Source organism: Sinocyclocheilus grahami, unplaced genomic scaffold (assembly GCF_001515645.1).
Source record: "Sinocyclocheilus grahami isolate Dianchi unplaced genomic scaffold, SAMN03320097.WGS_v1.1 scaffold382.1, whole genome shotgun sequence".
NCBI lineage: Eukaryota > Metazoa > Chordata > Actinopteri > Cypriniformes > Cyprinidae > Sinocyclocheilus > Sinocyclocheilus grahami.
Window position 1 is genome coordinate 1,255,322 of NW_015505561.1, and position 12,286 is coordinate 1,267,607.

General features: G+C 42.2%; 1 protein-coding gene across 1 annotated transcript; it reads left to right on the forward strand.

Moving 5' to 3' along the window:
- Positions 1 to 402: 402 nt before the first annotated feature.
- LOC107549829 (ETS domain-containing transcription factor ERF-like) lies at positions 403 to 10,297 on the forward strand. Its single transcript, XM_016231002.1, has 5 exons — positions 403 to 478; positions 894 to 1,128; positions 8,493 to 8,608; positions 8,711 to 9,648; positions 9,740 to 10,297. The coding sequence occupies exons 1-5, from the start codon at positions 403 to 405 to the stop codon at positions 10,295 to 10,297; spliced, it is 1,923 nt and encodes a 640-aa protein (XP_016086488.1).
- Positions 10,298 to 12,286: the final 1,989 nt, after the last annotated feature.

Below are 12,286 nucleotides of genomic sequence, written 5' to 3' on the forward strand. Positions count from 1 at the left end.
CCTATATTTCTTATTTGTGTGCAAGTGTGGGAATTATGCTGTTATTTTTGGTCGTTCCCACCTGACATAGCTCGCCTTAGAGATAGAATCTCGGTTCATTGTTTTTTGCTCTGATTTTGTTTTTTCTTTCCTAATAGGACATTGTGTCTAATTTAGAGCCAGCAGAAATACTTCACCTCGTTTGGGTTGAGTCTGCAGACTTGGCTTTTTCATACTCGTCCAAGTGCGCCAAAGGCTAACGTTTTCAGGTGTTTGTTCGTGCTTGTTTCAAAGAGCTCTTCCGCCGTCTCACGATGTCACGTTGACTCAGCGTTGTGCATGGATTCGTAATAGGTCTGTCACTTAGCATGTTGTGTAACTGTCTGTCCGTGTTAACGTCTCAAAGCACAAACAGTTCCCGTAATGAGGAAAAAAAAGACCCTTAAAGTCACAGCCGTGTTTTTGTCTCACCTTCAGCGGCCTCCTGCTTTTTCTGCAAGTATTGAGTCTAAAAGAGTCTAAAAGTAGAGACTGTGTACCATCTGTGTGTGTGTATATGAGTGTTATTATGACTTCTGCCTCAAGGATTCTGGATCGAGGTGCTCGTTAACTAGACGCGGAGGCATTTCTTACAACTTATTCAGACTTGGAGGTGATTGAGAGATAAATAGAAATCGCATACAAACTTTTACCAGACTAAAATCCAGAGAGCGAGTCTGTATAAAGGCCTACAGCCTTGGAAACGTATCGTTCCCTTGGCTTAATGTCATTTAATAGACAGCAGAGGTAATACAACCTCTTATTATTCGAGATAAGATGTGGTGAAACATGCCTTCACTTTACTCTTGCCAAACGTTGGCTAGATTGCATCGAAGTGGCAAGAGTCTCAGGCGTGTTTTGTGTCTGACCTCTAGGGTTTGCCTTCCCAGACTGGGCCTACAAGCCGGAGTCGAGTCCTGGTTCCAGACAGATCCAGCTCTGGCACTTCATCCTGGAGCTGCTGCGGAAGGAGGAGTACCATGATGTCATCGCCTGGCAGGGGGATTACGGCGAATTCGTCATCAAAGACCCGGACGAGGTGGCACGACTGTGGGGTGCCCGCAAGTGCAAGCCCCAGATGAATTATGACAAGCTCAGCCGAGCGCTCAGGTGAAGACTAAATCTGCTTATTAAATCCCATTGTAATGCCAGTTATGCTCATAATATGCCATTTGCACCCACCGTATATTTGCTGATGAAAACAGCTGCATTAGAGTAACTAATTGAACTTGGGTAATGGCTACGTTAGAGCTGTAGTCAAATCCAGCTTTGTCGAGTTCAAGACAAGTCCAAGACCAGGACTAGTCGAGACTGAGTCCAAGTCAAGACCGAGTCCAAATGAGAGAAAAAAAAAAAGGAATCCTCTTCAAGACCACATACTTAACTATTGCTAATGTATGTGATGCGAGAGACAGCATATCTCCTATTTTAAGAAAATAGAAAGAAGGAGAAAGCCGCGCGCCTAGCGTTTTCAGGCGCGACATGCAAATGTGATTTTGTTTTGAAGGAGAAAAAAAGCATATTGCTGGACTCGGTCGAGACCAATGAGAACATTTGGCGAGTCCAATGACCAAGTCCGAGACAAGTCCGAGTGCAAACACCAACAAGTCCGAGACCATAGAAAAATGTCTCGAGTCTGAACTCAAGTACTACAGCCCTAGGCTACGTTCAACAACCAAGTGAGCTGCCTACCTAGACAACATTGATAAGCACTCTACTGATGCAGTAACTGCTCTAGATGTGACAAAATGATTGGATATCTTATTTCCAAAATGAACTGAAAATATCAAACAAGAGTTCACACCAATGACGCTAACTTTATTAGCGCCCACACCGATGAACATTAACGTTATGTATATTATAAGTGTGCTGTTATGATGTCTGCCACTTTAAATACTCACTCTTTAAAGTCAGGTTAAAGATTCTGATTGGCTGTCGATGTTTTTATCGTTCAAATTAAAATGTTTTGAAAGTGATTCCAAAAGTAATGCTTCATCATCGTTATAGCAGTAATGTGGATGCTGCTATTGTCATAGAATTGGAATGATAACTAAACCTTTAGTTATATAGGTAACATAGCTCTCATCCTTGGCCTTATCACTTTTGGCAACATGATAACTTAAAGGGGTCATATGATGCTGCTAAAAAGAACATTATTTGGTGTAATGAAATGTTTATGCGGTTTAAAGTTAAAAAAACACTATTTTCCACATACTGTACATTATTGTTTCTCCTCTATGCCCCGCCTTTTTGAAACGCGTCGATTTTTACAAAACTCATCGGCCTGAAAAAGCGAGGTGTGCTGTGATTGGCCAGCTATCCAGTGCATTGTGATTGGCCGAATACCTCAAGCGTGAGATGGAAATGTTACGCCCCTCACATACTGTTGATGCCGTGTCAGGCCGGAGCGACGAGACAACATTAAAACCCATTACAAACGAGGCATTTGTTGCGTCCAGTGGAGACATAATTACGGATTATAATGACTTGTACTGTCTTTTTACGTGTTGCATTGCATCGCGCCGCGTAAACATAAAACTCTTGTCTGCATTTGTGATCAGAGAAATGACAAACAACAAGTGCTACTCTACACTGCCCAAAACTCGCGTTTGAATCATCAGTGGCAAATGATAAAAGAAAACGTACTTACGTGAGTCAGAACTGCCGGCATTTTAGTCTAACGTTACTCTCCCAGGATCCGTGAAACAGTCCTCCATAAAATGTGCCGGCGATCCACAGCACTAAGTTGATGTATTACCTCAGCGACCAGCACGGATCAGCTCTAGGCATGACGAAGTGGATATCGTCCTCTTTTGGAAGGCCAAACAAAGTAGTTTTGCTTTCGCAACGAAACACACAGCGTCTTCAGGACATGGTGGCAGCGGCAACAATACTACAGCGAGAATAAAAGTTACGCCGCCTTTCTTTGCGTGAGCATTTGGGCGGCGTTATGCAAATCTTCCCACATAGTGAGGTAGACATGTGGGGGCGTGTTCGACGAGCTGTTTTAGGTAGGTGTGGCTGACTCTTAACTTTTATAAAGAATATCTCTTTGGATTTGAGACTTTAGTCTTTGCAACTTTATAGATCTTCTTAATGCACCAAGAGCTTGTAACACTCCAAAGAGGAAGGAAAAAATTAAATCGCATCATATAACCTTTATAGCCTTTAACATAGCATGCTAGCTTAGCAATGTGCCGACACGCTATGCCAATAGAAAACAGATATATACTGCATATTCAATCGTGTAATAGTTCAATTGTGCTTAGAATGTCAACTTGACATGCTAGTGTAAAAGTAGAATGTTAGCTTAGCAAAATGCTAACAACCAGATTGATGATAGTTTATGCTAACGTAAAATAGCATCATAGATTAGCAACTTGACAACATCAGATTATTGATGTTGATGTCAAGTCTCGCTTGTGGTTCATTTTAGTAGCCATTAGCTGAGTTGCTTCTCATGAAGAGCAATTCATCTCACTCACTTTAGTCCATTTCGTCTCACAATAGTTTGGAATTGCAAGACAGCTCACTAGAGTTTGGTATAAAGCGAATGAGTTGTGTACAAAATCAGCATTTTGTGAGCATTTTGTTGCTGTAAACTAAAGCTTCCAGCTCAAGGTAGACTAATATTGCTGCCAGTTTTATCTTTGCTCAGTCTAGAGCGCTTTATTTCTTTGACTTTGTGTTCATCAGCAACGCCTCTGCATTGCTTGTCTTTCTGTGTTAGCGTTCCTCCCCGTATACCATTTTTTCCGCCTTTTCCTTTTTCCGTCCTCGTCTGTCATTCGCAATCTGTCCAGTTGCCTGTTTGTCTGTCTCTTCGTGTTATTCAACGCTTTGGACCGGTCACCATGGCAACCTGCAGATGCCCACTCAAACCTGCTGAACCTGCCTTCACCATCCCAGAATAATCAAGCCCACTTAGCGCTCATCAGCCATCACTTACAGGACTAGTGTGCGTCCTCCACTTCTGAGAACTCTTTCATTTCTCAAAGAGAAATATGGACACATGAATGGAAGAGGAAGGGAGGGGGTAGAAGAAAGGCAACAGAAAGCTGTGTACAGTTCAGATGTAAAGCAGAAAGTTCCTCAGTGTCACACTTCTGAGAAACACAGAGAACTCGCCTCTGTTCGACACATGTGGAGGACACAAAAATGTCCTCTAAATTAACTCCAAAAAGCATGCACACATACATGCATTCTGTGACCTCATCTTGACCTTTTCATGCTCTGTTGAAGCTGGTTTTCTTCATTCGCATAATTGGGAAGTTTGTGGTGTTCATTTATAGGCCCACACAGAATCCTCTGACAAAACCTTTGCAGATTTCTGCTAAATTTGATTGCCAGTGATTCTAAAATTCTACAAATCTTTAATCCTTTGTATTTTCATTCAGGCAAACATCACTATTACTCAGATTTAACGGTTTGTTCAAATGGCTAACATTTAGTACTACGTTTTGGTGTTTTATCTGCATTGTTTTGTACATTCTTAAGCAAAAACCTAGCAACTAACCCAGAATACACTAGCAACTTTAAGGTATAACTTGGTACTGAATGATTACCAAAACAAAACATGGTAATACCATCAGACTCTAAGTATATGATTGCATTTTAAAGGAACACGCCATTATTTTTTTGAAAATAGGCTCATTTTCCAACTCCCCTAGAGTTAAACCGTTGAGTTTTACCGTTTTTGAATCCATTCAGCCGATCTCCGGGTCTGGCGGTAGCACTTTTAGCTGTAGCTTAGCATAGATCATTGAATCTGATTAGACCGTTAGCATTTTGCTCAAAAATGACCAAAGAGTTTCTATATTTTTACTATTTAAAGCTCGACTCTTCTGTAGTTACATCGTGTACTAAGACCGATGGAAAATGAAAAGTTGTGATTTTCTAGGCCGATATGGCTAGGAACTATACTCTCATTCCGGCGTAATAATCAAGGAACTTTGCTGCCGTACCATGGGTTCAGCAGGCGCAATGATATTACGCAGCGCCTGAAAATAGGCTTATTGGAAGTTACCTAGCTGGGGACTATTTTCAGGCGCTGCGTAATAGTACACGTTGTAACTACAGACGAGTTGAGTTTTAAATAGGAAAAATATATTAACTCTTTGGTCATTTTTGAGCGAGATGCTAACGGTCTAATCCGATTCAATGATCTATGCTAAATGGATTTGAAAACAGTAAAACTCAACTGTTTAACTTTAGGGGAGCTGGAAAATTAGCCTATTTTCAAAAATAGTGGAGTGTTCCTTTAAAAGGGTTTTGAATAGACTAATTTGGAGTAGACGTTCTTGGCAGAAGAACGCCGGTAACAAGTGGAGGGAAATGGGTAAAATACATGGAATAAGATAAAACAATTATTTTTGTGCCTTTTGGATGTCAGAATCGCAATGCAAATCATTTTTATAGAATACTGTCAGCAAAGACGCCATTTGAAGCTAAACGCAGATGTTTAAATGGACAGACTATGGATGACAACCGCTATGATTACTCTACTTTTAAAGCATAAATTTGATTTAAACAATAAGTCTACATAATATTCCCATATGCAATTCATAGGGGACATATTGTATTAACCCAAGTTTGTATCTCCTAGTTCGGACGCAATTTAACTCAACAATAACGAGTTTGTCAATTTTGAGGAAAAAAGTTAGAAGTCCGGGATATAAACTCCTGATTCTGAGCTGAGGGGAAAAGAGAGAATGAAGAGTCGTTTTTCCTTATCAGAACTGTGAGATATAATCTCGGAATTGCAAGAACAATGTCAGAATTTTGAAATATAACTCCTTTTATTCTTTTATTTCATGGCTTCCATAGGCTGTTATTTGAAAACTGTCACTTTCTGCCACCAGACTCCGCCCACAAAAAACCGTCATCACTGTTTGCTGAACACCGAATTGGTCTCTAAATGTTAATTTAAGAGATGATTAGTATCATTTTTGACTAATTTCATCGTGCTTTCATCAGCAACCAATAACAGTACTTTCAGTTTAGTTTAACCCAATTTACTACCAGTAAATCTATTCTGTAGATTCTTTTTGGAAAATGTGTGAAAAGTGTGCACATTCAGCGTGAATCTAGTCATTTGAGAAAGAAAGGCCTGAAGGCACTCTCTCTGCTTTCTTTTCTTTCATACCTAAGAGGTTGCACGTGTTCACTAAAATTCAAACACCCTTCAGACAGACTCCAGGCTGCACAGGCATCTCATTGTTGAGCTGTTGAAAATGAACAGACTGCAGGCCAACAGACAATGCAAAACAACATGTACACACTCGTATTTACCTGTTAACCTGATGCTGCTTGTAGACCATCATATGACCAGACCACTGCTTTCATAATGAATGTCATCCGTGTTAAGCTTAGTGAAAGTAAACAAAAGGTCATTTGGATCAGCCGTTTCACTCAACAGCATATGTACTGCATGTATGTGAATGTCTGCACAACATGCGTGTGCAAATATGGACAGGGTTAAGAGTTCTTGTGCTCTTTTGAAGCAAGTTCAAATGCACTTCAAAGTGTTGTGCATGTGTTGTGTATGTGCCCTTTTCTCTGTTGGTTGAGTATGTGCCTGTGAACTTCTCAGTGCCCTGATTCACACATCATTGTATATCACAATCATGTCTTCTCACACATGTACTCTCTGCACCCTCAGTGACATCTTAATTAAACACATTGAACCCATAAATCATCTTAACATCTGAAGCTTCAAATAGCCATGAAGTCACGTATCTGCTCATGTATGGAGGAATTTAACGTGTGTGATATATTAAGTGCTCCTTAACGATACAGTAATTATGTCAGGCTTTAACTGGAAAAGGTTTTTTTTTTTTCTCTCTCTTTGGAAACGCTGGTCTTACATTTTGTTTCCTGACAGGTGCCGCATATGATCATAGAATTTTGGCTACACAAGATTTTTAACAGATCTGTTTAAAATTAAGAAAATTTAAGCATAAGAAGCTCTGCGTGTGATCTGAACTAGGTCAATTGGATTTAATGTAATTTGCTGTTTGAACGATTATTTTTTGTTACATTAAGGCCAGTCCAATTAGAGAGAGAATATAGTGAATTTGCTTCAAATATTGAAATAGAATTTTGAATAATAATATTGATATTATTTATATAATTTTAGTAGGTATTCAGAAGCCAATTTAAAATTAACAGTTTGGGGGGTTTGTAGGGCTGTGACGGTCGCCGTGTCTACTGTCACCGGCAATAGTGCACGTGACGTCATGCACTCTATAACAAGCATAATACAAATTTAATTTAGACTATAAGTCTATGGTAGCCTAATTCACAAATGACCTCAAACGCCATGCACGGCGTTTCCTTTAGATTGGCAGGTTTGAGTGCAGGAAAATACCGTTTATCCTGCATTCAGCAAATTAATTTTGTGTTGGGCGATTGGACCTTGTTGGGAAACCAAATACTACATCGCCGATCTGGAGCCATCTCCATTCATGTCACCCATCCGCGTTTGTACAAGTGTCTTCAAGTTCCCGTGATCGCAAATGCCTGGCTGGTCAGGTTTGGTGAGGCTTTCTCCAAACTGGCCAAATACAAACGAGATGGCGATAAATGAAAGATGTTAACAAGAAATGTGGCAACGATTCCTATTTCAAAAAGAGCGTGTGCCAGACGAGGAGTTAATGCGCCCGCTTGCTTGGCGGCAGAAAAGTGAACTGTGTCTACTCCGGACGCGACACCGGCGCGTCGCAAAAGGTTGAGTCGGTCTACATGGGACATTTGAACTTTGTCTCAATACCTCATAAACAGGATGAGGCAGTTTACTGTCGGGGATTTGTCATGTCATGTAGCATCACTGATTATAATGAGTTCTATAGTATTTTGTCGTGTCGCGCTGCTCTCGTCCGGTAGACAGGGTGTATTTAACTTTATTATTAAGGCTACTTTCTTGTTTAACTGTATTTCTTTGATATTTATTTTAGTGTTTTGCAGGCTGCGTGTTCACTGTTGGAAGTGCTAAAATAAACACGCATTTTTGTTAATAGATGATTGAGCCTCATTTATTATTTGTGTTTAAAAATTATACATATATATATATATATACGTGTAATATTTATACATATAATATTAATATATAGCCTATCAACACCGCACCACCTGCGGTAGTTGGCCCATTACCACCACGGTGGTAAAAATCTGTCACCGTCACAGCCCTCGGAGTTTGTCCCAAGTTTTCAGTCTCAGCCAAGAATTTTCATTTTTGACCTATCATTTATTGCAAGAGAATTATACTTTGATGTGTTCGAAAACCAGTCACTCTGTTTTTGATTTAATGTGCATATTAACTTCTTGTAAGTTGCATCTCTGAACTGGTCATTGCCTTTGCAAAGTTTAACAAGTACAAGAATGTCAAATACATAAAAATGGGCGGCCTTCAACAAACTGTGACTCCTAATAATGGCTTTGGCAAGTGCGTAACCATGCCAACACTGTCTCCGCAGATACTACTACAACAAAAGGATCTTGCACAAGACCAAAGGGAAAAGATTCACCTACAAGTTCAACTTCAACAAGCTGGTGCTGGTGAACTATCCATTCATTGACATGGGCTCTGCAGGTGAAGACCCCTGCTTCTTAAACTCAATCTTTCTGAAACCCACCCATTTAGTTTGATGTACAAAGTAAAATGGTTATTAAAATTTCTCAACCTTTTTCATAGGTTCTGGTGTTCCACAAAGTGCACCGCCTGTCCCATCAGGTGTAAGCACTCATTTCCGCTTCCCTCCATCCACGCCATCGGACGTCCTCTCTCCTAGCGAGGAACTGCGCAGTCCTGGTGTCTTCAGTGCTGTGCCTCGACGCATAGCTCGTGGCTCTGTCTCCGACTGCAGCGATGGCACCTCCACCAACTCGGAGCTTGAGGAAACTGGCATAGCTCCCGGTGACGACCGCCTGGCCGACCGTGCCTTCAGAAACCTGCTCCATCCGCGCTTGTCCCATGATTCCTTGTTCCGTGTCTACGGTGCACCGCCCAACCCAACTGGGCTCCCCAGGAGTGGGCACCATGCACCCCCACACAGGGTCCACCCTGAATCCTTGTCTCCATTCCCAGTGTCCCCTCTCCCAGGCCCTGGAGGCTTGCTGGCTCCTGCTCTTTCTCCAGCTCTCTCCATGACCCCTACATCTCACATGCCCTACACACCTTCTCCATCCCTGTCTCCCATGCTGGGTTCCCACTTCTCGTTCAATCCAGAAGACATGAAGCGTTACCTGCAAGCTCACACTCAGAGTGTCTACAACTATCATCTGAGTCCCCGTGCATTCTTTCACTATCCCAACATCATCATCCCCCAGCCCCAGCGCCCAGACAAGGGACTGGGAGCACCAGCGGGTGTAGGTCCACACCTGTCAAGTCACCCTCTGCACCATCAGGCTGAGGAGCCTCATTTATCTCCGTTCAAGTTCAAGTTACAGCCACCACCACTGGGTCGCAAACAGAGAGAAGGGCCAAACCCGGCTGGAGCAGGACATGCTTCAAATTCTGGAAGAGCTGCTGCTTCCTTCTCTTACAGCGGGGAGCCTGGTGCAGCCTCAAATTCTGCTTCATCTGGAATGATGACCAACAACTCAACCCTAGGTGGTCCACCAAAGATCAAGGTATGTTCACCTTAAAAAAAAAAATCCACACTGTAGCTCCTTTGAGAATGAAAATGGTTTTCTGTAATGCTCATTTTGCTTTCTTCTGTAGGTTGAGCCCATCTCAGACATGGAGTCGGAGGAAGAAGTCGAGGTCACCGACATCAGCGAGGAGGAGCAAGACGACGACGAATGTGATGTCTTTTCCCCTCCTCACCCTAATGGTGGCCTTGCCCCTCCACCCAACCATGATCGCATGACTGATGATGATGATTTCGAGGAAGATGTCTTCAAGACCCCAGCTGCCCCTACCTCAGGGGTTGGGGTAAATCTTTTAGGTCTTAAAGCAGAACCCCGAGAGCTAAACCTGGGCCAGGGTGCTCCCATTAGCCCCGGGGGTACGCGCTGCATCCCTCTGAAGCTGCGTTTTAAACGCCGCTGGAGTGAGGACCAGCGAATGGAGGCGGGAACCGAAGAGGCCGAGGACAAGAAGAGCAGGGCAGAGAGGGAGGAGCTTACCCAGGAGGTGGAGCCTAAACTGGGGGAGGAAAATGGAGAGCGGAAGAGTCCGGAGACTTTGGCTGCACACCTGGAGACGGGCCAGAGGAGGGTGAGCTCTGAGCTGCAGCGAGCGACAGCACAGTTGTCTTTAGAAAACAACGTTTGCTGAAGAAGACGTGGTCAAACACATAAACTTACCAACACAGAGCTGTCCTCCTTAAGGGCTGAAGGCAACTGTTGCTCTCAGAAGTTACGTGAAGACCATCCATTCAGCATGTTCGGATGCCCAAACCATCTTTTTAACTTCTGTACATGCAGGTTCACTCACTTCAAAATATTGCAACACTAAAAATTATTAATACCGACATCTTTTTTATGCATTTTAAGTACCATGGCCCCTTTCCCAAGTTTAGCCAGAGCCCCTTGTTTACCGAACCCATTCCTTTTTGTTTGCTGTATTAGACTAACATCATCCCACTAGTATTCTTGGACACTTGGACACTTCCCCCAAGAAGCTCTCCATTAGGATTTAGGGATCAACCCAAAAATTTTTTTTTTGTAAATCAAGAGAATACAGAAGTGCCTAAACTGGACGTTGATGCACCCCTGTAAAATATGGGTAAAGATGGTGATCTTTTTCTTTTTTTTGTCATGTCATTCATGCCCATGAAATTTAGTCACATGGTCACAGGCAAGTGGACATCGTCTTATTTAAACAGACACTCTTGGATGAAGTGAAAAATGCAGGAACGATGCTGGCCCCACCTCAAACTCAATCATAGTTCTCAGACTTTGCGCTTACAGACGCTCTTTCATTTTTTTTTTTTTTGCATAGCAAGATTCAAGTCCCAGATTTTTTGCAGAACCAGCTTGCCTTTCACTCTCAAACCTGGCCCTTCATGTCACTGCCTTCAGGGCCATTAATGCTAGCGTGCTATCAGCCTTCACTGCCGGCTCCGGACACCAACTTTCCTAGCTGTTCAGCAAGCTCAGCCGGCTGACGGGACCACTCAACAACCTCTTAACGTATCTTAACACATGTATATACATTGGGGGATTCGTTTTATATATGTTAGTCCGTCTTCATGACCACCAGCTGGATGACAAATTATAGATCACACATGATATTTCCTTCAACTTTATTTATTTATTTTTTTTAATGCAGTTTTAACCCTGAGGGAACGTAACCGGAAAGTTGGGGCAACGTATCAGAGTGCGCTTTATGGTTTTTAGCTTTCTAATCATCCCTAAAACCACTTAAACAATCCTGTACACCTTGCTGTTTTGTAAAGGACGCAAATCTTCATGGTTTGTTGGCGGTAAATCTCAGGCATACCACCCCACACCCCTTTCCTCTATCCAACAGGTTGTCTTTGAATATAAAGCCTTCAAATGAACAAACATTTGTGCCTTTTTACGGAAGACTGACCGCCCAGTGCTTTTCAATGTGTTGCTTTATCGACACGTACCAACTCGCATACAGGAGAGGCCTTAGAAACATGACCTCAAACACTGCTTTTATGCCTTATTTAGTTTTGTACCTTAAAAGAAACTATCCTAAATAAGATTTGCATTTTAGAGTCCATATATTCTCTCTTTATTGCACGATAGTCGTATATATTTGATAAAAGAACAAACGCTGGTTTTGATACAAATTATATTTCAGAAGGTAAATCTATATGGTAAATCTATGTCAGCAGGATGTTTGGTTTCAGGGCCCTACAGTGCTTTACTGTGAAAGAAAAGTGTTGTTATAGACAAACTTAAACATAACTGACCAATCGTTGAGAACCCTGAATGGCACAGCTGCCCTTGGCCTTAAGGTCTACGTATAGTTTTAACTCGACCCGTCGCATTTGCATTCTCCATCTCAGTCTCTCTGCAGTGTTTTAGTTGTAGGAGGCTGTTCTTTATCTACGATGATCAAGATTGAACAGGTAAGACCTCCTGTTTGGCGTCACGTTTGGCTACGGCCAGCTCAAGTTGTAGCAAAATGCAGGGACTTCGTAGTAGAAAGGGACCTCACTTCACCGAACTGACAACTAGAAAGTGGACATTCAGCCTCTTAGCCCTCATCTAAGTAGGAAGTATAGGACCTGACACACTTAACACTCATTCCCCCCCCCCCCCCCCCCCCTTTTTTTTTTTTTTTTTTTTT